Source organism: Lontra canadensis, unplaced genomic scaffold, assembly GCF_010015895.1.
Source record: "Lontra canadensis isolate GAN:19392208 unplaced genomic scaffold, GSC_riverotter_1.0 scaffold116, whole genome shotgun sequence".
Lineage (NCBI taxonomy): Eukaryota > Metazoa > Chordata > Mammalia > Carnivora > Mustelidae > Lontra > Lontra canadensis.
The window spans coordinates 2,720,834-2,747,231 of NW_022631110.1; the positions used below are offsets into that span (position 1 = coordinate 2,720,834).

Genomic DNA, 26,398 nt, shown 5'->3' on the forward strand with positions numbered 1-26,398 from the left:
GTTCAAAGCTTATTTTCTTTGATAAGCAATTATTGGCTTGACCTCCTGACTCATTCTCATAATACATGTACTTCTCCTTTGCAATTTCACATTTACCTTTATGAGTATTTAATTAATGTTTACTTCCCCCACTAGGCTATAAACTTCATGAGGGAAGGGACCTCGTCAGTTCTGGTATATCTCCAGGGTCTAGAATAGTGCCTGGCACACCATGGGTGCTCAACAAATGTTTGTTGACTGAGTATATGAATGAAACCAAGACAAGAATAAGTGCTCTTAAAGAAAATTCTCTGAAAACTTTTCTAAAGGCTTCACAATGAGCACTTAATCCTCTCAGGCAATAGCAGCAAGGGTTTTGAACAGAAAGTCATGGATCTTTCTCAGATCTTGTTTTAGCTAGTTGTTTCAGTGTTCCTCCAAGAAACCAACTCTGCTTTGTTTTCTGTGTGTGTGATGCAGAAATGGTTGACAGGGAAGCAAATGGTGGCAGAAAGAAAGCTTGAAGAACCTGGAACCTGTCTTTCCAATACACTGGAAGTGGTTCTCTCATTCAGCTTGTGTTGTTCATCCTGTTGGCAGGACTGTCATATTTGCCTCTGACATTGTGGGGTTGCCAAGGCAACCTATTAAAGAATCATTCTAGAATTTACCTCTGGAAAATTCTAGATGAAGCTGAGGAATTCTCTTTAAGTAAGACTTATAAGTGTGACAATGGATAGTGTCCTGAGCCTGCAGGTCAGGCTGAAAGATTCAGCAACCAACAAAGTGAAGATCTAGGAGTCTATTTTCCTTGAACCTGTGCAGAACTGATAAAACTTAGAAGGGTAAGAATGCTTAATGGAGCAGATGAGTTGGATGAAATCTGGGTATGGAACCATATGACTAAAAGTTAGCCTTCTTCCTCTGTTTAGCCAACTCTGGTAGACTCTACGTATGGAGTTTTGTGTATGGAGTTTATCATTCTTTAATATGTATTTTACATACTTTACTATAATTTATATTTGGGCAATCTTTATAGGGTAGAATTGGGTCACCCTGATGTAGAAGGAGTATTGGCCACCAAATCGTAAGACCACAATGTTGGGGAGGCCACCTATCTTCTCTGGGCCTTGTGTCCTCTCCTACAAAATGAAGGACTTTCCTGGGTAATTCCAGAGGACCAGAGGGTCTTACCACATCACAGGCTCACCGGGACAGAGCTCTAGGCCAAGGACCTCACGATGATCATACAAAGGGACTCCACTGTGTGCCTAGATCAATTTTGCCCAATTCCCAGTGCCTTGATATGAAAGGCAGTTGCATAAATGTATATTTTCATTTTATTTTTGTCTTGGAATGGCAGATTATAGCTCCTGCAGAAAGAAAATAAGAAGAAGTAAGAAATTACCATTACTCTGCCATTGACTCATGCTAGATGTCAAACTGTGATACATGCAAAACGCAAGCACATACAAGCTAAAGGAACAGATTGTGGCAATATTTAAAAATATCACAACTCTCTAAATAAGAAGCAGTTCTGATAAGCCTATTTGGCATTCATGCAAAACACCCATAACTCTGAAAAATCTGAATCGTACATTGCCAAGGTAAATTACCTCTATGCGGTAATTATAGATGCAAGTATATTGGATTACATGAGAATACCTGTATCCCTTTCTCCCGGGCCTCTTCCTTTCCAGATTGTTGCTTTTTTGGTCTCCTTTGTTCCTTCCTCCTCCTCTTTTCCTTTAAATGTCTCAATTCTTCAGGTTTCTGTTTTCACCCCTCTTGCCTTCTTTCTCTCCGGGCTCTCCATGGCTGTTTCATCTTCTCCAACTGCTTCAGTTGTTATCCATAACCTGGTGACCTCTTTTTTTTTTTTTTTTTTTAAAGATTTTATTTATTTGACAGGGAGAGAGAGGGAGCTCACAAGTAGGCAGAGAGGCAGGCAGAGAAGAGAGGGGGAATCAGGCTCCCCAATGATCAGAGAGCCCGATGCGGGGCTCGATCCCAGGACCCTGAGATCACGACCTGAGCCGAAGGCAGAGGCCTAACCCACTGAGCCACCCAGGTGCCCCACCTGGTGACCTCTTAATGAGAATCTATAGATTGATTTATTTCCTGGGCTCTACACTCAGGCTTCTGCTGCCGACGGGACATGTGAACTCGTTATTTTTCTCCACCTCCCTTTCATGTTCTACCCACTAATACCATGGTTAATGGCATTGCCCACCAGACTGTGTATGACAAGAGGACAGGGATGGTGTCTGTGTTGTCCACCACGGTACACCCAGCGCTCAGCGTCATGCCTGGCATACGGTGGACACCCAGTAAATATTGAAGTGATTAACCCATCACATCTATTATTTCAAACTAGAAACCTCCGTCCCTGCCTATACTCAGTGTGGGACCTGAAGGATTTATTACCGGAAAGGCTTTCACATCAGGCCCCTCCTCTTCACCCCCACCGCCTCCCCCCAACCCTTGCTTTAATCCATCTCCTGGATTGTTGCCAGGGCTTCCTTGTTGGTCTTCCTAGGGCTGGCTTTCCCCCAGTTCCTTATCATCGGACCCTCAGAGTGATATTCCTCAAGTTTGAATCTAATCAGATCACCCTCAGGCTTCCCTTCACTTAGAAATCAAGTTCGTGGGCGCCTAGGTGGCTCGGTCATTGAGTGTCTGCCTTTGGGTTAGGTCATGATCTTGGGGTCCGTGGGTCGAGTTTTGCATCAGGCTCCCCACTCAGCGGGAAGCCTGTTTCTCCCTCTCCCGCTCCCCGTGTTTGTGTTCCCTCTCTCGCTGTGTCTCTCTGTCAAAGAAATAAATCTTAAGAAAGAAACAAAGAAAGAAAAGCAAGAAAGCAAGAAAGCAAGAAAGCAAGAAAGAAAGAAAGAAAGAAAGAAAGAAAGAAAAATCAAGTTCGCCCTCTGGCAGGCTCATACTGCATGCATTCCGTGGAACCTCTATGTTGTTTTGAGAAAAAAAAGAATGACTGCGTTTCATGGATTCTAAGATGTCCATGTTTTTCACATTTTTAGTACCTCTGAGATTGGAATGAGTCTTAAAATAGATGGAGCTTAACGGTTTGATGGGTGACTTTTTTCTTTCTTATCAGTATGTAAAATAATGATGTACCTATAATCGATGGTATCTGAAATTTGCAGAAATATACTGATATTTAAAAGTAGGGAGATTTCACATAAAAATATGTTCAGCTTCTCTTGAAAAATTACACTGGGCAATCCTGCGCCAGGATTTCTGTCTGGCAGCCTAAGAGAGAGCAACCACTAAGTAGCAGCCGCCTCATTTAGATAAAAGCTCTCTAGAATGTCCTGTCGCTTCTGCCTAGGCTGCTTCATTCATGTATCTTACCTGCCCCAGCCCATGCGAGCACTTGAAATTGTAAGCCCTGACTGATGAGTTAGGGTCTGAATTCTTAGTCATGGTTTCTAAGAATGACCACAGCTGCCCCAACCTACCCCCATCCTCTGCTCTATATACCCCCCAGCCCCCCAGTCTCAGGAAACATTACTGAAATATCACATGCTCCCACGCTCCCTGGAGTGCCTTTCCCATCTTTCATGTTCTATGAACTGCCTCCTCACTTAACCTACAGAATGACTATCCTTTTAGACTCCAGTAGTACGTGGGCCTATCTCTGTACCTGCACCTCCTCTCTTGAAACTACTTGTGGGCAGACCCGAGTCCCTCGTTCAACTGTGTACCTGGAAGGGAGATGGATCAGAATGTATTCATTGTTGTATCCCTGCCTTGTAGCTAAAACACGCTTAGTAAGTACTTGTTGAAGAAAGAATGGTTGGGGTACGTTTTCTGACTCGGATCTCTGTTTTGTGAGTTTTGCCCATGGATAGAGAGCCAAAGGTGAAGTCAGAGGGAAGGGCCAGTGTTTTCCTTAGTGCTCGTAGTTTGCAGTAGAAGGTGCTGCTTCTGGCTGTGATTTGGGGAGGCCCTTGGCAAAGTCAACCCGTGGGGACTTTCATATCTTGCAGACCCCAAGGCCCTAAACCAGAGCCAGCTCTGAAGCTTTTTATTTTTAAAATTCGTGTACAGTAAATATGGACACGTGGATAGGTTAGGATACAGAACATTGCCCCAAAACTTGTTCTTGCTTTCTGCTCGTAGTCACACCCCCGCCCCCATAAACCCTGACAACTACTGAGTGGTTCTCCATCCCTGTGGTGTTGTCTCCCAAGAATGTCATAGAAATGTATGTGACCTTTTAAACCGGGTTCTTTTACTCAACATAATGCCTTTGAGATTCATCCAGGTTATAGGTATCAATAATTTATTCCTTTTTCTTCTTAAGTAGTATTCCACTGTATAGAGGTCCCACAGTCGCGCATCCATTCACTCGCCAAAGGACATCTGGGTGTTTGCCATATTTGACCCTACAAACTTGTGTACAGGCTTTTGTGTGAATATAAGCTTCCTCTAGAGTAAATAACCAGGGCTAGGATTGTGGTGTCATATGGTAAAATGTATGTTCCACTTTACAAGAAACTACCGAACTATTTTTCAGAGTTAATGTACCATTTTGCATTCTCATCAGCAAAGCATGACAGTCTGAGTCACTCCACATCCTAACCAGTGCTGGGTACGACTGGATTGTTTTTAACTGTCCTAATAGGCATACTGGGTTTTCTCATTGTGGCTTTGATTTGAACTTTTGCTCCTCAAATCCAGGTGAGGGGAACTGGAGGGAAGAAGACGGCCAACTCACCACCACTCTTGTGGTACTTCAAACTCTGATCTTCTTCCTCAGTCTTCCTTCTGCTACTTACTTTTCAGAGTCCTTGTGTTACTTATTCATTGCTACGTACAAGTTACCAGAAACCTTAAAGCTTAAAATGCACATTTATGATCTCACAGCTTCTGTGGGTTAGGAGTCCAGGCATGGCTTACCTGGGTCCTCACAAGCTATTGTAGTCAACGTGTCGGCTACAGTCACAGGAAGGCTTAGCTGGAGAAGGATCCACTTCCAATCTCAAGTGCTTGTTCGCAGGATTCAGTTCCTTGAGGTCTGTTGGACCGAGGACTTCCGTTCCTTGCTGGCTTTTGGTCAGAAACTTCCTTCAGTCCTCAGCCACGTAGGCCTCTCCAACATGGCAGCTTACTTTATCAAAAGCACACAACCTGTGAGGGTAATAGAGTCTGCTAGCAAGACAGAAAGTCACAGTTTTTTATAACTGAGTCACAGAAGCAATAGCCCAACACATTTGCCGTATTTTATTGATTAGAAATCCGTTGCTGACTAGGTCCAGCCTTACACTGAAGGGGAGGGGATTACACTGGAGCATGAATACCAGGAGGCAGGGACTGTTGGGAGCCATCTTGGGTCTGCCTGCCACAGTCTTCAGATGGCTGCTCCATGGATCCTGTCCCGGCGTTTTATAGCTTTGTTCTACGGGAGAGGCAGGTGGAGTGGGTAGACTGCCTTTAGGTGACTCTCTCTGAAGCTTTTTGATTTGATTTCTGAAGCTTCGGGGTTAATTTTAGGAGTTTGTTTGTTGTTTTTAACTTGAGCCCTCTAGGACCAAGCTAGGCTTAGATTAAGCAGTGGTCAAAATTTAAATTCTCATACCCACCAATCTTCTGATTATTAAATCACAACCATGGAGAGCTCAACTTTGTAGCCTCTTCAAAGCGACCTTGTAAACTTCAACACATAATGACAGCTGTTTCAGCCTGTCATTATGGCTGCTGACCAGGAGACCCCAACAGATACATCTGGCCAGTACTGGCCTTTATGAACTTCTTTCCCTTGATAGTGAATTATAACCCACTTTTAATTTCTTTTAATGGCTTTCTAATGACTTGCTAAATCTGGCCTCTCTTCTCTCTTACTTAATGTGGCTTTTCAATACCCAGAATTCATCCCTGGAAATATGCTTGATCCTTTCTCTTTATTGAAACATAAAATTACTTGGTATTCTTTCCCTCTCTTTAAAAGGAAGTAGGCTCTTTAAATCAAGATTCTGTGAATGTTTTGGATTGTGAACCTGTCATGTTGAGAATGGACCCCTAACATGAGTATATTAATGTATTTGTAACAAATACTACTGAACTCATATATTGTTTACATTATCAAATATGCATGAAAATAGGAAGTTCAAGAAGAATTTAAAAATAGATGAACATATGAGTTCTAATATTTTGCTTTCTATTATCCAAAGGGGTGCTATTGGGCATAAGGTATCAGGGGTCAGGAGTGGACAGAAACCTTAAGTACTCACCACCAAATAGATCAGCCCACATTGTTTCTTTTCTCAGTCTCTTCCCGAATCCAGCTGCTCTGTCTAGAGTCTAGCATATTCCCCGGTGTGTGTTATGATCAATAGGAGCTGCCCCTTCGAATTACCTTTCCTTGCCAGAAGATGGAACTGTGGCCAACTCCAGGACGCTTGTGGCACAGGAGAGGTCTGCCGCAATGCCCAGTCTGTCCCTAGTGAGGTAACCAGCCTCTCCATTCCCCTCTCTCTTTCTGTAGCTTGCTCCCACCATAGACTAAACCAGGGTCCTGATCTGGGTTCCCTCAGATGCAGACCCTGAGAAAAGCATTTGAGAGCAAGGAGGGTGAAGGTAAACCCAGTAGGGAAATGGGGAAGTGGGAAGGGCAGGAGAGAGGACAGCGGAGGCAGCCAAGAAAGAGTAAGTCCAGCCTGCAGGGGCGGGGCTCAGTCCTAGCAGAGGAGCGTGTTCCTCTGTCCACGTGTACAGCGACCCACACTATCATAATCAGGAACTCAGTGCTTTCTGATTTTGGTCTTACCTCTCCCGTTTCACATCCTTGTTAAACACTGTGAGATACGTGCCATCTGCAAGAACACCCCCTCTCTCCTCTCACCTCTTTTCTTCTTGGTTAACTTCTAACTTCTGGCTGCTCAGTCATCAGCTCTCTGGCTGGGCCTCACTTCTTTTCTTTTCCTTTCCTTTTTCTTTAACCAAGTTTTATGCCTAACAGGGGCCTTGCCCTCACAGCCCTGAGATCAAATGTTACCCCGCTCTGCTCTGCCGACTGAGCCCGGCAGGCACCCCAGCAGCATCTCATTTAGAAACTTTTCATCCCTCTTTCTGGGATGGGGCCCTTTCTCTGTGCCCCATCCCTGTCCTGTTAGAGATCTTATCATACCATACTGCTCGTATTTACTTGCATAATAAATATCTATTACATGCCTGGCACTGTTTTAGGTACTTGGAGTTTATATTCCAACAGGAGAGAAAGATTTTAATTTGTGATTTTATTTTCTTATTTGCCTAGGTGTCTGCCCCACTAATCACATCCATTTGGTTCCCCCTTTATGTCCCTGTCCTTCAGCAGCGCCTGTCACATAGGGGAGCTCAGAGGGTCGTGTGGCACTGTGTCAAATTGAAGAGCACAAGCCATCTTAGTTCAGGATGATTTGGTATTGCCGTGGCCTTTTCCAACCTTTGCTGGGGGCTGTTTTCATACGATGATATGCCCACCCAGAGAGACATTGACCTTGACTATTTGGGGCATGAGTCTATTAACTAGTGAATTTAAAACCGTGAACATTACTTTGCCAATTATTTTTTCTGTTTTCAGCCTGGGAGAACACCACCCTGTTCAGCTGGTGGGAAGTCGGACAGCATCTGAGAAGAGGCTGGGATCGTCATTTTGCAAACACGTAAGGTGCTGACCGAGGCAGTGTAGTGTAAGGATCAGAAGTAAGGGTTTGAGAGTCAAAGTGCCTGGGTTCGGATCCCAGCTTTGCCTCTCATTTGCTGTTTGACTTTGGGCTCTAGGTCCTAAAGTGTAAATAGGGAAGACAATAATAGTATATGCCTCATAGGATAGTGTGTGGACGAAATGAGATTAATACATGTAAGACTAACAAGTGCCTAGAACGTAGTACGTGCTCAGTGAACGTTATCGTTACTATGATTTATTCACATCCATCAGTGCTGGTTTATTCAGCAATTGGAGGCTGGGTCTTGGTAGCACTCAAAGTCACATTTCAACATTCTTCCTACAATGGAAAAATATGGTGAAACTCTTCATTTAAGCAAATTCTAAGTTTTATATCTATCACATAAAGGGCACGGCTCATGCAATTCATGGTCCAGAGGTCGACCATTAAAATAACCACCTAAGTCACAAGTTCTTTCCCTCCTTTCCTTTCTTTCTGTGATGAAACAAATATTTGGTGAGTACCTTTTATGCATTTGGTACTAGGATTGCCAAGAGGAATGAAACGGACGCTGTCCTTTCACATATAAGAGTGAAAATTTCCTCTACATTTCGCAAGTAAGAGGACAAATTACAGAGCACTTTGCAAAAGCTCTATAATTGGACGCACACGTGGCTTTGAGAGCCAGGGCACAGAGCGCCTAACTCCCCTTTGGTGCTTTAAGAAAAGCTTCACACAGAGGAGGTGACATTTGAACAACCAAATCTAGACATAGCCATCATTTAACCACTGTGGACTGAACAGGCATTTGGCCGGAAACAGCCACAGAGCGACATTGTCCACTATTTGTCTCCGAGCTTGGGTAATGACACTATCGTTTGCACAGTGGATGGTGGCCTCACCAGGCCCTAGTCTTGGAACGCCTGCCATGGAAACCTGTACGGGTTGTACTGCCTCCTAATGAGGCCCTCTGATCATATTTAATATGCTAATGGGAGTACAGAAGCCCAGAGCTGCCTTTCCAGTTATTTTTTAAAGTGACTCCATTAGCTTTAATCGCAAGCTAGGCGACCACTTCCTTGGATCCCCTGTGGCTCTCAAGTGCAGAAAGGATTGGCTAGAGAGCAGCCTGGGCGGGGTTAGCATATGATTTTGGCCCAAGTTCTTTCAATCCAAGCTTGCAATGCAGAAGGCCAGGAAGTGGGAAAACACCGGCTGGCCAGCCAGGCAGGACTGGGGAGGAGAATGGCTGTGGGCGCTGCTGCTGTGGGTTTGAGCCTCCAGGAGCAAGATCACCCCGGAGGGCCTTGAAAGATGTTGGAACCCAGGCTGGCGGCACCCGCCCTGGTACCGGTTCCCTCCTCTTCCTTCTCAGACTCAGCAAGATCACGGGGCACACTCGATCACGATCACGGGGCGCACTCTCAGTTTCCTCCCCACCGCGGGGGGCAGGCGAATCTGTCTCCCCCTGATGGGTCCCCCACCATGCAGCTAATGGAACAGCCGGAGGAATACCACCGCAGCACAGCACCCGGGGCCGCGCCCTTCCACTCGGGCCTTTTGGAGTCCCAAGGAGGAATGTGTAGCGTACCCCTTCTCCTAGCCACACGCACGTGGCTGCCATGTTGCCTAAAAACCAGCCTCGGTGGACCTCCAGGATGAACCACAGAATGCTCTTCTGCCCTACTTAGAAAAATTCACCGTGTGTTTTGTATCGAGGCAGATTATTTATGCCAACAGCGGCCTGTTGGTCCGGCCCTGCCTGTCCAGGCCCGGGGCCCCTTGAAAGCAGTCATGTGACCACAGCCCATTGCTTGAGCGTGTCCCTTGATCTCCGAGCTGATGGGAATGCGGCAGGGCCAGGGCAGAAAGCTGGGGCTCCCAGCCCAACTCGGCCTCTCCCGGATCTGTTGACTCTGGGCCCCTCTTCCAGGCTGAAAGGCAAAGCTCCCAAGGCCCGCTGGAATTATTTCTTTGTGTGTGTGCATGTGTATTTCTTTCTTGATTTCTTTAAGCAAGAGTTCTCCCTGCAGAGAGCTGCGAGGACTTGGGATGTGGAGTGTGTGCACGCGTGCCTGCTTGCGTGTGTGTTCGGGGGTGTGCTCCAGAGACAGCTGGAATTGTATTGCTTTCCTTTCAGACCTCTGCATCCCTCATAAAGAAGGTTTTTTCCTTGTTCTGGGGTTTCTTGAAACACCTGGGGTGAGGAAAACCCTCTGCATCAGCCAAGCAGAAGAGGTAATATGCTTGCTTGTCCTTAGGTATTTTGAGCAAGCAGAAGTCTACCATAGAAATATCGATTGTGTAGTGATGGGATAGGAAACGTGCACACCTTAAAGTTTATTTTATGGCTTTGCAATTTCTCAGAGTGAGGTTTTTCTCAGAGATTCTGATTCCAAATCAGCTATCCTCATCTTAAAAAGGGGTACAGATGACTTTGCCATTTGAAGGGTTGCAGCCTATTTCAAAGGAACATGACATTTAGAAAAACTCTGTGGTCACTTGGGTGAGAACTAGAAATGAGGGACGAGATACTTGGAGAAACCCTTCAAAGCCCATGATGCAACTTCATGTTCAGAAATCTTCCCGTAGCCCCCTTGGCCTATTGCTATCTTGGAAGATCACTGGATTTCCGTCTCTCTTTAGGAAAGGGAAACTGAGTTCCTTGAAATGTTCGAGAATTCTCTTTAGTGATTTGCTGCTTCAGACTGGATTTGAGACCTAGGTATAGCCAACCTTATAGTGGATATTTTTATTCTTTAACCATTGACCAGAACGGGTCTTCGGGGCTGCCACTGGTCAGCTGTGCCACGGGGTGCCATATTTAATTTCTGAGTCTCAGTTTTTCATCTATAACACAGAAGTGATGGAATCACCTTAAAAGTTTGCGTGAAGATTAGCTGGAGAAAGAGAAACATAGAGCAACCACTGGGCTGGGTAAACAGTAGTCCCTTAATAAGAAGTAGTGATTTTAGCTATTATGATTACTACTGGCATAGTGTTCTTTCAGATCTTAGTGTTCTCTGAGGAAGAGAGTTCATTTCTTATGAATCTGCAATTATCCCAGAAGGAGTAGACCTCGCAGGGTTTTAGCCTCCGGAGGTCCCAGACCATGCATTCAGAAGGAAGAGATCTGAGCAAACACAGTCTCATTTCAACACTTGACCATGGTGGGCCCCCGCCCGTGCGGCCCCTCCTCCCTCATTCAGCTAAGAGGAATTGCATTTTGTTCGAGCTAGTTCTTTGCACCGCTGAACTCCTCAGTAGTCCTTAGTACAAGCCGGTAAGGTAGGCGCTATTATCCCATTAAGAGAAAACGGAGGTACAGAGGAATTTATGTTAATTAGTTAACTAATTCATTTTTATTTATTTATGTAAGTAGGCTCCACACCCAGCGTGGGGCTTGAACGCACCACCCTGAGATCAAGACTCGCAAGCTCTACTGACTTGAGCCAGCAGATAGCCCCAGTTTCTTTGACTTCTAAACCCCAGGCCCACTGGGCCATCATTAGGCCGTTGGGAACAACACATGTTCTGGAGATGCTTTACCTCAAAAGGGTCCCCTGCTAGGCTGTTTGGGAAATGGTGGACACTCCGGCTTTTTTCTCAGAGATTCCTATTAGAGACGCATAGTAATGTGTTGAAGGCTCTAAGGAATCTTGCCGTCAAGAAATCTGTTTAACCGGCCTTCTCCTCAACTTATTCGACTGTGGGGCCTTTTTTGCCTCATGCCTAGAATCATACAGCACGAAGAACTACTCTTCCACAAACACACTGTGGAAAACCTGGAACCAGGCCAAGCTGCCTCTTGATGACCATCCTGTCAGATACAGATAACCTTCAGACGCCTTCCGGTTGTCAGTGGCGTTTCTCCTTCTTTTTAGCCTTTCATCTGATGAGAGCCGGCAAGAGTCACCGGGTCTGTCTTACAGACACATTTAAGACCCCAGCCACAAGGGTATGAACAAGGAAAGCTACAGTGTTCTTCTGGAAATGGAGTGCTGGAACGGGCCTCTCTAGCGCCATCCACCAGGGACTCCTCTACCCCCACTCTGTGCCCCTTAGTCATCCTTAGGCCACCGACACCAGGCTATAGAACCCCTGTTTTGATGACCACCACAGAGAACGCAGCAAGGTGAGCCTCAAGAAGCATCTGTCCTCCATGCTCAAGTCGCCATAGTGCAAAGGGGAAGAATTAGACAGGCCTACTTAAATCCCACCTTGGGCGGTGTGAGTGTGTTGCCCCTTGAACCACGCTGGGTCCTGGATTTGGGTTCCTCAGGGCCAGAGCTGGAGGAGGAATTTTTTTTTTTTTAATATTTTATTTATTTATTTGACAGAGATCACAAGCAGGCAGAGAGGCAAGCAGAGAGAGAGGGAGAAGCAGGCTTCCTGCCGAGCAGAGAGCCCAATGCGGGGCTCAATCCCAGGACCCTGAGATCATGACCTGGGCCGAAGGCAGAGGCTTAACCCACTGAGCCACCCAGGCACCCCAGGAGGAGGAATTTCTCATAAAAGTTAGCATCTCTGAGAAAGGCTGAGTTTTCAGCATGGGAAACCGCCCAAGCCCCATCTCGAATGCCAGAGGCAGAATCAAGGCCCAGGTAGCTGAGCGGGGGCGTGGGAGTTCAATAAGACTGTACTCTGGAATGAAATGAAGAACAAATAACCGCTTGGGGAGGAGGGCTGGCACTTGGAGGGTGCTTGATGGCTGAGGTTTAGCTTGGCTCCAAGGGCCATCATTTGTTCTTTCCATGTATTTTCACCTTGGGAAGTGAAAAGTGGGTAGGATGAAAAGAGCTGGACCTCAAACCGTTGGGCCCTTCATGGCCCCCCCAGCCCCCACGCACAGTAAAAACCTTCCAGCAGAAGCCGTAGAAACCTTTTCTTTTTCAGATTAGAAGTGAGTGCCAATGATGAGTCACTGTTTCATGTTTGTGCTTTAAAACCATCCTTGACATATAAATATTGGTAGGGGCAGCCTCCCCGGGCAAATTTCAAGCTGTTTTTTTGCTAAGAGCCACCTTTTCAGTGTCCATATCGCTGAGGATGGCGTCCTTGGGTCTTTGCGAACCCTGAAGAAGCTCTCCACCTCTCGAGCCACAGGACCCCTTTCAGGCCCTAGGTATCATTTCTCCCGAGACTTCTTTGGCACACTAAGTGCTTTTCTAATGCTGACAGAGGGCTGGAAATGCAAGGAGCTTCGATTTGTCTCAATAATGGAAAATCCCCCGATCATTTTTATCAGCCTTGCAGCCAGCTGGAGATGTCCTCAAAGGTACATACGCTGCTTACAAACTTGTTTTCCTCTCTGCTTTGAGTGGGTGATGGCAGTGTAGTTTGGGCTCTGTGTGGGAGTATTAAGTGGCCCCTGGCCTCACCCGGATCTTGTTTTGGTGAGCATTAAAATGAGCTCTTTTGGTTTGTTTGTTTTACCTGTTACCCGAAGGAGAAAAACAGTTGAAGAATAACTTAATACTTATTTAATAATGTAAAAATTTCAATAGCAAATCTTTTCCTAATAATGGAAGAATTCTAGAACAATTCTCAGTTTTTCTCCATTGTGATTTTAAAATCCTCTTTAAAAATGAATCTGTAAGTACTACCCTTTTTCTGGTTTAATAAAAGGCTTTTGTATAATGAAATAGTAGGCATCTGTGCACCAAGTCATGGACTAATACTGGCTTTTAGCATTTTTTTTCAAGATTGTATTTATTTATTTATTTATCTGAGAGAGAGAGAGAGAGAGAGAGAGAGAGTGTGCACAAGTGAGTGAGCATGAGCAGGGGTAGGGGCAAAGGGGGAAGGAGAAGGAGAGAAAGAATCTGTCCAGCAGACTCTGCACCAAGCGTGGAGCCCAACGTAGGGCTCAACTCCACAACCCCGAGATTATGACCTGAGTTGAAATCAAGAGTCGGATGCTCGGGCGCCTGGGTGGCTCAGCGGGTTAAAGCCTCTGCCTTCAGCTCAGGTCATGATCCCAGAGTCCTGGGATCGAGTCCCACGTCAGGCTCTCTGGGAGCCTGCTTCCTCCTCTCTCTCTGCCTTCCTCTCTGCCTACTTGTGATCTCTGTCTGTCAAATAAATAAATAAAATCTCTAAAAAAAAAAAAAAGAGTCAGATGCTCAACCAACTGAGACACCCAGGAGCCCCAGCGATTAATTTTTTTAAAAAGATTCTGGCTAGGGCACCTGGGTGGCTCAGTTGGTTAAGCGTCTGCCTTCGGCTCTGGTCATGACTTCAGGGTCCTGGGATCGAGTCTTGCATCAGAATCCCTGCTCAGTGGGGAACTTGCTTCTCCTTCTTCATCTGCCCCTTGCTCCCCCCTAGCCCCGTTCCCCACTCGTGCTGTCTCTCTTTCTCTCTCAAATAAATAAATACAACCTCTATTTTTTTTAAAGATTTTATTTATTTGTTTGACAGAGATCACAAGTAGGCAGAGAGGAAGGCAGAGAGAGAGGGGAAAGCAGGCTCCCCACGGAGCAGAGAGTCCGATGTGGGACTCGATTCCAGGACCCTGGGACCATGACCTGAGCTGAAGGCAGAGGCTTTAACCCACTGAGCCGCCCAGGTGCCCCAATAAATAAAATCTTTAAAAAGAGAACGAAGGACGCTGGCTTAGGAAGCCCCATTAATGCATTTAGCATTTATCAAACACCTGCTATGTGAAAGGCACTGTGAAGGTGCCAGAGATTCAAGGAGTATTTAGAAAGAAAGATACCCATGGAGCTTATGGTCTAACAGAAATATACTCAAGTTTGATCCTTTTTAGTTCCTAGTGAATTTTTTATATGGAATTTGGTTGTGTAATGAACTCAGGGGTGGCTGAGAACCAAATGCTTTTGGAGAGATATTGCTTTATTTTATTTTTTTTCTGGAAAAGAAAAGATTGAAATGTCTCACTTCTTTTTTTCTTTTTTTAAAGATTTTTATTTATTTATTTGACAGAGATCACAAGTAGGCAGAGAGGGAGGCAGAGAGAGGGAGGGGGAAGAAGGCTCCCCGCTGAGCAGAGAGCCCAATGTGGGGCTCGATCCCAGGACCCTGAGATCATGACCTGAGCTGAAGGCAGAGGCTTTACACCACTGAGCCACCCAAGCACCCTGACATGTTTCACTTCTTGTTGAATCAGTGTTGCCTACTCAATGCCCAACTCTTCTGTATTCACAAAAAAGGGTGGGAAAATAGCATAAAGATGAAAGTGAAGCCCGAAGGAGATATGGGGAGCAAGGTTTCTCTGCCGGCGATCTGGGAGCACCTGTGTCCAAGTCCCCCGAAGGCTGCATTCTGATTGCAGATTCCCAGCTCCTCCAGACTGAGTATTGGTGGTAAAGCCTGAGAGTCTTCATTTTTTTTTAAAGATTTTATTTATTTATTTATTTGACAGGTAGAGATCACAAGTAGGCAGAGAGGCAGGCAGAGGGAGGGAGAGGGAAGCAGGCTCCCCGCTGAGCAGAGAACCTGATGCGGGACTCGATTCCAGGACCCCGAGATCATGACCTGAGCCGAAGGCAGCGGCTTAACCCACTGAGCCACCCAGGTGCCCCGAGAGTCTTCATTTTTTAATAACCTCCCCTGGTGAGTCTGGTGGTGCTCATGTCAGAGAGCACTGATCTAGGTGCGTGGAGAAAGTCACCAGGATGAGGTGAACGACTTCGAAGGGTAATGAAGGACCCCAGCGGCTGTGTTCTCAGAGGTGCTGCAGATAACCTATAAGAAATTGCTGAGTACAGGGACGCCAGGGTGGCTCAGGAGCATCTGACTAGGTTTCACCTTGGGTGGTGGTGTCGGGGTCATGAGATGCGGCCCCAGTCTACTGGTCTGCTTGGTATTCTCTCTTCCTCTGCCTCTCCCCCTCCCTTCCTCTCTCTCTCTCTCTCTCTCTCTCTCTCTCCCCCCACAAGGCCCCGTCTCTAAATAAATGGATAGAATCTTAAAAAAAAAAAAAAAAAAGACATTTCTGAGTACAGAGAGAAGGCAGGTGATAGGTAAATACTGCCCAGATTTCAAAAATGAGAAAAGAAGAGATGCCAGAACCACTGCTTTATAAGCCTGACATGACCTTTGGAAAAATTCTGTTTCAAACAGATGGAGTCAGAGCCTGCAGAGGAAAATGTGATGATCCTTAGGTGTCATCATGGGTTTGCTCAAACACTGTCACTATTAAAGTCTGTCAAATGTGGCTACATGTTAGAATCATCTGGGGAGTTCTTAAAAATTTTGATGACCAACCCTCCCCCCCCAAGTACCAGTTACATCAGAATCTCTGGGGATGGGATCCAGGCCTCAGTCTCCCTTAATGCAGTGCTGGCTGAGCACTGGGAGTTTTAAAAGCTCCCCCGGCTATGGTAAGAGGCAACAAAGTTTGATAACCAATTTCTCTATACAACTTTAGGTAAGTTGCTTGACTTCCTTGTACTTTGTGTAAATTCTAGGCAATTTTAAAGGTCTCTCCCACCTTTCAACTTTTGTGATTCTGTTATTAAAAGTCCTGCCCAACTGATTTCCTCCTTTTTTCCCTCCTGTCCTCCTCCACTTCTTCATTTTCTTCTTCTGGGGGCTGGGATAGTCAAGGTGTTAATGTATGTATATTAATTTCATGAAAATATTTAGCAAAATTTCCCAGGATGTTATGACGGGTGGATTTACTACCTAGCTCCACAAATATGCTGAGAGTGTGAATGAAAGGGCCCTGTAGTGACCCTGGAGAATGGGCTGGAATGGAATGCTACAGGGGCTATGGTGCCCTTGGAGCTGACCTTGTCAACATTTTTTACCCATGATGTAGGTAGGAAAGATATGATAGAAATGCCTGTCAAATTTGGAGATAACCCAACGTTTAGGAGGGTTAATTCATACCATACATAAAAGAATCAGGTCTAGCTCTGATCAAAATATCTGTTTATTAAGGTTATTGTTTGAATGGTATTTCCATAATTCAAATATTTCGCTCATTTTATTTTTTCTCTTTCTTTAGTTGAGTCATAGTTTTGAGGCTTTTAGTGTACTGCTAATGGAAAAATGACCCTGCCTGGTAGGGTCCAAAGTCAGTTGTTCTCTGACTTTGTTCCTATCATGAAATGCAAATAGATTAGATCAGGCTGATTTGGAGCAATACAAAATAAAGGAAACATCACTCCCAAAAGCCACGAGGTAGAATACTAAAATCCATTTTAGCAGTTTCAACCTGGGAGGGGAAGTTGTCTCAGAAACACACAGACAGCTTATTTTAAAAGGGCCCACTGTACTCTGTATCTCAGGTCGTGAGGTCAAGCCCTCTTTGGGCGTAGAGTTTACTGAAAAAAAAAAAAAGGGAGAAAATAATACAACAAACAAAAAGGGCACTTGGCCCCTTTCCCCTGATTGTGGCACCCTATTCTGGGGGGTGGGGGGAGGCCTGGAGCCTCCTTTGTAAAAACAAGCTCTCCAGCTGATTCTGAGAAATAGTGTTGAGGAACTCACTTTGATTTGAATTTTGGCAGAGTTGTTCAAACATGTTGTTTTGTCATAGTCTGTCTCCAATCTGTGTTTTTAAAAGCCTGGATAGATTTAATTATTTTGCGCTTACAGCCCAAACAGTTAACTTCTATCAGGTCCTCCATATCCCATTCCCTGTGTTTCCATTAGAAAATCCTATGCTCTTACATTTCTGTTTTCCTTTCCGTTTTCAATGCTTTATTTTATACAGCATTTATACAGACCTTGATCTAACCTTGACATGGGGAAAAGATAATTTACATGTAGCAGAAAAAGCAATCTATAGCTGCTGGGTGGCTGCTGCTGTGTTCTGGAAAATGAACCGCATTAGATTATGTCTGATCACTTTCCACATCACATGATGAACAGCAGTTGAGAAGAAGCATAAAATGAATCCTGCTCAGCAGCCCTTAGATACCTTGCTGTTAACGGGTGCTCCCCCCCCCGCCCCTCCCGCCTGTGTCTTCCTCATCAGGATCTATGCCTGAGGTGGATCAGCTAGGAGGGGCTCCTCGCAGCATAAAGGGAAGCACTTTTCACACTCTGTTTCGGAATGAGAAGTTCAATTCATGAGCACACATGATTTAGAAGACATGGGCTGTGGGACTTCCTCGTCAACGAAAGAGAGGAAATCTGAGAAAGGTGAGTGCTAGTGGGAGGTGGGGGGTGCCCGTTTTCTGGAACGGCCAAGAGAGAGTGAGCCAGCTTCGCCCTCTCCCCTTTCCCGGGGAAGCCACTCGCTTCTCCAGCCGCCCCGTGCGCTTGTGCACAAGGCGCCGTCACTCCAGCTGAAGGCTGAATGTTGGCAGAACGCGGGAAACTACCTTTAGGAAGATGTGGCTTTGAATTTACGATGTACCATAAAGTATTATCTAAGAAAGAACTTATGTTTGATTTGATATCAGCTGAGAACGTACCAGTATAAAACTCTGAATTTCAAACCCAGTGGCAGGGAATAAGAAAGCCTCTGGAAATTTCTCTCTGTTTATTCAATATGCTTATAAGTAGCTATATCCAAACCTCTGTGGCGTTTAGTAGCATCATTGACTTTTTATTAGATTTTGTAACTCAGTGATCGGATTATTTTTTACAGCTATTCAACACAGAACTTTATGAGATTTGCCCCCACATTTTTAGACTGTTCCAGGTAGAATTTGGGAAACTCAAGATCATCGGCTTCCGAAAAAGTGTGTTGTTTCTAAATTCCACAACCCCCATATAATTAGAGGCTTAAATATTTCCTTGTTTATTTCGTCCTGAAGTTCTTTCTCATACCTACTGAAATCGAGCTACAACTCACTTGAGTGTTTAAGAGACAGAGTCTCCACAAGCAGATAAAAATAAACTGGGCTGATTATGTGAATAATTGTCTCTTAAATTCCCTTCTTTTCGTATCTAGTTTATGGATAATTTTTCCAAATTCTACTCCACATCTTGTTTTCGGAAGTTCACTCAGGCTTAAGATGGACAGTTAGGGTGCAGTGTATTCTATACTAATTAGCGTGTGATGTTTTCTCGTGGGAATCAAATGCCATTCTGCCTCCTAGCTGACTGGTGCTGGTAAGTTAGCAAAGCTCATCTCCCACTTTGGAGACACAGGAGAGATGTACTAACTCTTTCAAATCTGTAAATCTTTCCAAAGCTCCAACTGAGCTAATTCCATGGTAATAATTTATTATAAAAGAGCAAAGGGAGTAATATTCTTTTTGTATCTAAGATTATCCAAGATTCTTTAAATTTAGCCGAATTTCTCAGGTTACCAAAAAAAAAAAAAAAAAAGCCACACCCAACTTGTAAAAATAAGGTTTCTCTTTTTGAAATACTTCTCAACTCTTAAAATGTTGCGGGTAAATGGAAATATTGCCTTAGATTTGGGGATGGATTTTTCTTTTAATTTACCAAGGTGAAATGCACGTAACACAAAATTAATCATTGTAGAGGGAAGTTTTCAGTGACATTTTGTTCATTCACAAAGTTGTATAACCACCCCTTCTAGTCCAGTTCCAAACATTTCCATCACTCCAAAGCAAAACCCCTTACCTAGTAGGCAGTTTCTCCCGATTTCCCTCTCCTTTCAGGCCCTGGCCACTGCCAGTGTTGTGTTGTATCTCTGTGAATTTGTCCATTCTGGATGGAATAGGTAAATAGGTAAATGAAATCATGTACAGTGTAACCCCTGCCTCCTTTCACTTAGCATGTTTTTGGGGTTCATGCATGTTGTAGCATCTATCATACTTCATTCCTTTTCAAGGCTGAATAGTATTCCCTTGTGTGTATAGACCACATTTTATTTATCGATTCATTTGGTGACGGACATTTGAGTTGTTTCCACCTGTTCGACTACTGGGAATAGTGCTGCTATGAACATGGGCATATGTGTACTTGTTTAGAATTCCCGTATTCAGTTCTTTAGGAATATACACCTAGGACTGAAATTGCCAGGTCATATGGCAATTCTATGTTTAACTCTTCGAGGAAATGCCAACCTCTTTTCCTGGATCACTTTCTTAAAAGAGCAGTTTTATGGAGCTATAATTCACAGGCCACGATTCACCGGTTTAAACCATAAAATTCACTGGTTTTTAGAATATTCATAGAGCTGTAAAACCATCACCACTAGCAATTTTAGAACATTTTCACATCCCTCCCCCAAACCATTAGCAGTGACTCCCCTACCCATTACCTCCCCAGCCCTAGGCAATCACTAATCTACTTTCTGTCTCTACAGATATGGGCTTTTCTGGACATTTCATATCAATGTAATCAAGGCCACATGGAGTCTTTTCTGCCTGAATTCTTTCATTCAACATAATGTTTTCAAAGTTCATGTTGTAACATGAATCAGAATTTCATTCCTTTTCATCTCTAAATAGTATTCCATTGTAGGAATATGCCACGTCGTGTTCATCCATTGATCAATTGATGGACATTTGGGTTGTTTCTACTATTTTACTATTGTGAACCATGCTTCTATGAACATTCATGTATGTGTTAGAGTGTAAACACGTATTTTTGGTGCTCTTGGGTATATACCTAGGAGTATAATTGCTGTGTCATATGGTAGCTCAATGTTTAACATTTTGAGAAACTACAGTTTTCCCAAGTGCCTGCACCATTCTTCATTTCCACCAGCAGTGTGTGATAGTTCCATTTTTTCCACATCCTTCGTAACCCTTGTTATTGTCTGTCCTTTTGATTACACCCATCCTGTTGGGTATGAAATCGTAGTTCATTATGGTTTTCATTTGCATTTCCTTAATGACTAATGATACTGAGCGTTTTGTCCTGTGTGTATTAGCCATTTGCAGATCTTTGGAAAAATGTCTATTCAGATCATCTGCCCATTTTTAGTTATTCATTTTTATATTATTTTGTTGTGAGAATTTCCTTTATATATCCCAGTTACAATTTCTTGATTAAATATATGATTTGCAAATGTTTTCTTTCTTTTAGAGGGCTATTTTCTCACTTTCTTGATGGTATCCTTTGAAGCAGAAAGGTTTTTAATTTTGATGAAGTCCAATTTATTTTTTCTTGGTTGCTTATGCTTTTGGCATCATGCCAAAGAATCCATTGCCCAAACCAAGATTATTTATGGCTATGTTTTTTTTCTAAAACTTTTGTATTTTTAACTCTTACATTTAGGTTTTTGATTCATTTTGTGTTAGTTTTCATATATGGTATGAGGAACAAAATTATTCTTTGCACCTGGACATCCAGTCATTCCAGTACCATTTGTTAAAAAGACTATTCTTTCTCCATTGAATGGTCTTGGCACTCTTGTCAAAAATCAGTTGACTTGGGGCGCCTGGGTGGCTCAGTGGATTAAGCCTCTGCCTTCGGCTCAGGTCATGATCTCAGGGTCCTGGGATGGGGCCCACGCATTGGGCTCTTTGCTAAGCAGGGAGCCTGCTTCTCCTTCTCTCTCTGCCAGCCTCTCTGCCTACTTGTGATCTCTCTCTCTCTGTCAAATAAATAAATACAATCTTTAAAAAAAAATTTAAAAAATCAATTGACTACAGATATGAGGGTTTATTTCTGGACTCTGAATTTTATTCCATTGATCTATAGGTCTATCCTTATGCCACACTGTCTTGATTACTGTTTTTTTTTTTTTTTAAGATTTTATTTATTTATTTGACAGAGAGAAAGATCAGAAGTAGGCAGAGAGGCAGGCAGAGAGAGAGGGGAGGAAGCAGGCTCCCCGCGGAGCAGAGAGCCCGATGCGGGGCTCGATCCCAGGACTCTGAGATCATGACCTGAGCTGAAGGCAGAGGCTTTAACCCACTGAGCCACCCAGGCGCCCCTTGATTACTGTATTTTATAGAAAGTTTTGAAATTGGGAGTCTGAGTCCTTCAACTTTGTTTCTCTTTTGCAAGATTGTTTTGGCTTCCTGATTCCCTTGTATTTCCATATGAATTTTAGGATCAGTTTCTCAGTTTCTCAAAAGAAGCCATCTGGAATGTTGATGGGGATTGCACTCAATCTGTAGATCCATTTGGGGAGTATTGCCAGTTTAACCGTTAAATTATCTGATCCATGAGTATGGAATGTCTTCCCAGTTGTTTAGGTCTTTAATTTCTTTCAACAGGGTTTTGTTGCATTCAGAATTTAAGTTATACCCTTCTTTTGTTAAATTTAATCTAAGTATTTTCATTCTTTTTAATACTGTTAAAAATGGAATTATTTTCTTAATTTCATTTTTGGATTGCTCATTGCAAGTGTATAGAAAACAATTGATAGCTGTATATTGATTTTGTATCCCAATGCTTTGGTTGATTCTTTAGGATTTTCTGTTTACAAACTATGTCGCCTGCTAATATAGTTCTATTCTATACCTTTTATTTCATTTTCTTGCATAATTATCCTGATAGACCTCTCTTCGTGTTGAATAGAGAAAATCATGAATACACATCCTTGTCTTGTTCCTGATCATAGGGAGAAGACATTCAATCTTTCACCTTTAGTGTGATATTAGCTGTGGTTTTTTCCAAGATGCCCTTTATCAGGTTGAGGAAATTAATTCCTATTCCTAGTTTATCGGGTTTTTGTTCTTTTTTTTTAAATTAAGAAGTGGTAGGGCGCCTGGGTGGCTCGGTGGGTCAAGGCCTCTGCCTTCAGCTCGGGTCATGATCCCAGGGTCCTGGGATTGAGCCCCGAGTCGGGCTCCCCACTCATTAGGGAATCTGTTTCTCCCTCTCCCTCTGCCTTTCCCCCAACTCGCGTATTCTCTCTCTCTCAAATAAATTATATCTTAAAAAAAAGAAGTGGTGTTTAATTTTGTCAAATGCTTTATCTGCATATATTGAAATGATCATGTAGTTTTTGCCCTCTATTCTATGATAAGTTAATTGAATTTCAGATGTTCAATCAACTTGGCATTCCTGGGATAAATTCCTCTTGGTCGTGGTGTATAATATTTTTTATATGTTGCTGGATTCAGTTTGTTAGAGCTTTGTTTTGGATTTTCGCATCTGTATTCATAAGAGATACTGGTCCATAGTTTTCACGTAATGTGTTTGTGTGGTTTTGCTATCAGGGTAATACTAGGTTCATAGAATGAGTTGAAAAGTCTTTTCTTTCACATTTTAGAAGAGTTTGTGAAGAATTGGTATTCTTTAAATGTTTGGTAGAATTCATCAGTGAAGCTGAGCACAGGCCTATCTTTGTGGGTAGTTTTTTGATTACTTATTCTACTTTTGTTATAGGTCTATTCAGAGTTTCTGTTTCTTCTTGATTCACTTTTAGTAGTTTGTGTGCTTCTAGGGATTTGCCTATTTCATCTAAGCTATTTAATGTATTAGCATATTCTTGTTAGAATATTCCCTTATAATTCTTTTTATTCTTCTACCATCTCTTGTTGAATATGTCAATGTTTATTATGATTTCATCATAACAAACCTGCTGAAAACTGAAGCAATGTTATTTACTCACATTTATGTAAGTAAATAGTTTTTCTCATTTAGAAATATTGTAAAATATAGTTTTTTTTATGAAAGTTTTTCTCATTTAGAAATATTGTAAAATATAGAAAAGCAGTTGGAAATAATATTCATCATTTCTACTACCCAGTATATCTACCCAGACAACAACGGTTAACATTTTGGTAATTTCTTTCTTTTTCTTTTTTTTTTTTTGTTTTGGTATAGTATAGATTTTTTTTTTTTTTTAAAGATTTTATTTATTTATTTGACAGACAGAGGTCACAAGTAGGCAGAGAGGCAGGCAGGGAGAGAGGAAGGGAAGCAGGCTCCCTGCCAAGCAGAGAGCCCGATGTAGGGCTCGATCCCAGGACCCTGAGACCATGATGCGGGGCTCGATCCCAGGACCCTGAGACCATGACCTGAGCCGAAGGCAGAGGCTTTAACCCACTGAGCCACCCAGGCGCCCTGGTATAGTATAGATTTCTGATCATCCTAAATATTAATTTCTTATAGCCTCACTTTTGGCACTAAGACATTATTATATAAACATTTCTCAAGGTGTTATAAATGCTTTGTAAATAGCATTTTAACCATTACTAAATGATGAAGTCCCAGAACCTAGGTCAGGTTCCGTGGGGTGAGGTTCGGAGCCGATGGCTAAGAAAGAATTCTTAAGACGTCTCTGGTGCAAAAAGGTGGTTTATTTTAAAGCACGGGGACAGGACCCGTGGGCAGCGGGAGATGCAGCTGCCCCAGGTTGTGAGGGATGGCAGGTTGAGTACCCTGCGGTTGGGGGAAGGTGAGGGGAGGGAAGGTTTCAACGGAGTTTTCATATGCTAAAGAGGGCCTACAAGGTGCCAGGATATCCGAGGCCTACTGGAGGCCTTGCCCTTGGGGCTTGATCAATGTTGTCTTTAGGCCAGCCATTAACATCAAGATAGTTGGGAAATTTTTTGGTGGGATGTCATAATCCTGCTATCAATCGTCTTTGTTAGTGAGATTTAGGACATTTGTAAACCAAGGGAGACTCCTGTCTTGCAGGATTGTGATCTCGGCAAATTAACTATTTGTTTATTGTTCATGGCAGTCAGGGGTGCCTGAGGAATGCTACACCTATGACTGAGGGGGAGCAGATGGAGAGGGGGTGCAAGGTGCCAGCTTTTGCTTTGTCTTCAGCCAGACTCCTGCTCCCTCATCACTAAACATTTTACTTAATGGATAGACCATCATAGTCTTAATTATTCCTCTAATATTGAACATTTTTTTCTTTTTAACTAATATAGACAATACCTGGAAGAATTTCTTTGTGTAGCTTTTTCCTTACTTTGGATTATTCCCATATTCAGATGATTAGACGTGAACTTATTGTGTCAAGGGTTACGAATGTTTTGAAAGCTTTTGATAGAAAAATAATAGTATTTCCTGATTACTAACTACATGCTAGGGAGTGTTCAAGATATCCTGTATACTTTTTATTTAATCCTTGCAATAAACCTGAGTAAAATATTATTTCTTTTTTGTTTAATTGAAAACATGCTCAGCGATGTAAGTACTTGTCAAGGTCATATTAGTAATCACTGCCAGAGTTGGGCTTTGAACCCAGAAAGTTCTAAGTACAGTATTGTGTTTATGTGGTTTCTTTGTTTTCTTTTGTTGTTGTTGTTATTTTTTGTTTGTTTTTTGCTGTCAACCATTACACGCTTTTACCGTGCCTCTCAACGTTGCTGCTCTTGGAAACTTTAATTAAATTTGCTCATATAAAGTAGCTTTTATTTGCATAGTGCTTTTATACTTCTACAGGCCCTTTCATATACTTTGGTCTTCACAAACTGTGACGGATTGTTCTCAATTTGTAACCAAGGAAATGGAGGCTTTGAGAGGCAAAGTGATTTGCTTAAGAATGCATAGCTAGTAAGGGGCACAGCTGGGCTTAGGGCTTACTTCCTGTTTCTCATGGTCTAACTGGTGTGAAGGGCTTTTGCCCCCACTTTGGTCATCCAGAACCAATACAAAACTCTAGAGTATCATGGCATTTTTAAAAAACATATTTATTTATTTGAGAGAGAGACAGAGTGTGCATGCACGCACATGTGAGCAAATGGGGGAGGGGCAGAAGGAGAGGGAGAGAGAGTCCTTAAATAGACATTCCACTGAGTGTGGAGCAGGGCTTGATCCCACGACCCTGAGATCCTGACCTGAGTGGAAACCAAGAGTTGGATGCTTAACTGACTGAGCTACCCAGGTTCCCCTGTCATGGCATTTTTGAGAAAAAGTGCCTACATACAAAACTGAGGCTATCCCCTTCTTGTGGGCTATCTACTTTTAAGTAGAGAAGTAGCATCCATGTTGTATTATTATTGTTATTTTGCTTCTTTTGTGATATGCAACAGGAAGAGAAAAATCATAGCTATCATTTATATTGCATGCCTATTACATTCATTATTTCTATTTCTCTACAAAACTCTTGGAGGAAGCTCTGGGGCACTTGGGTGGCTCAGTTGGTTAAACGTTTGACTCTTGGTATCAGCTCAGGTCGTGATCTCAGGGTCCTGTGATGGAGCCCTATGTCGTTGGGCTCCACACTCCGGGGGTGTCTGCTTGTCCTTCTCCCTGCCCCCATTTGCACTCTCTCACTCTCAAATAAATAAATAAAATCTTAAACAAACAAACAGACAAATAACAACTCTTGGAGGAAGCTTTGATTGGTCTCCTTTTCTAGATGAGGAAACTGGACTTAGATTAAAGAACTGCCCAAAGTCATGTACTAGTTGACCTGGATTAGAACTGGCTCTGACAGATTTCGAAGCCCATACTTTTTTTAATATGCTGCCCTGACTTGTAAAATTGGAATTTATCCAAAAATAGAAATTAAACATTGCAATTTCATTCTCCTGAACTTCACTTTATACTTAAGATTTTATATTTATGTATTTTGAACTAATAATCTATTGCGTTTTTGTTTTTTTTTTCCCATGGAGCACTTTGAGAACACGATGATTTATTCCCTTTTATTTCTTCCCTTGAGACCATTTAGAAATGCATTTATTTATTTTCCCTAAGTGCTGAGGAGCCTACAAAGGCTTTTGGCTTTGATGCTCAAAGCTATGAAAAATGGAAATTTTCTCTAATGGAGATTGTTCTTTTAAAAAATATTTGTTCTTTTAAAAATATTTATTTTCACTTGTTAGTAAACCAAGTATTTCTTTAATTCCTGGAATAACATCTAGTTCATTTATTTGTTTAAAAATCTAATGATGAAGCCATTCACAGTTACCTGAGAGATCTACCCTCAGCCCCTGATCCCCTACGTCCTCAGTCCCAAAGTTAAGTCCTTTACAGTGCTGTAT

At 43.0% G+C, this 26,398-nt stretch overlaps 1 protein-coding gene and 1 long non-coding RNA gene across 3 annotated transcripts in view; both read left to right on the top strand.

Annotated features, from left to right (window-relative positions):
• Nucleotides 1-614: 614 nt before the first annotated feature.
• On the top strand, nt 615-9,880 carry LOC116857014. Of its 2 annotated transcripts, none has more exons than XR_004380669.1 (4): nt 615-824; nt 1,343-1,586; nt 7,565-7,651; nt 9,790-9,880. It is a non-coding gene; the product is annotated as an uncharacterized LOC116857014 (long non-coding RNA). The 2 variants fall into 2 exon arrangements; XR_004380670.1 differs by having other exon boundaries at nt 7,565-7,646.
• Nucleotides 9,881-17,597: 7,717 nt separating this feature from the next.
• The window catches only part of PPEF1 (protein phosphatase with EF-hand domain 1), a 99,730-nt gene continuing 90,929 nt past the window's right edge, over nt 17,598-26,398 (top strand). The window contains exon 1 of the mRNA XM_032840829.1: nt 17,598-17,768. Coding sequence (XP_032696720.1) covers nt 17,696-17,768 — 73 coding nt within the window. The 5' untranslated portion in view covers nt 17,598-17,695. The remainder of the gene's footprint in view (nt 17,769-26,398) is intronic.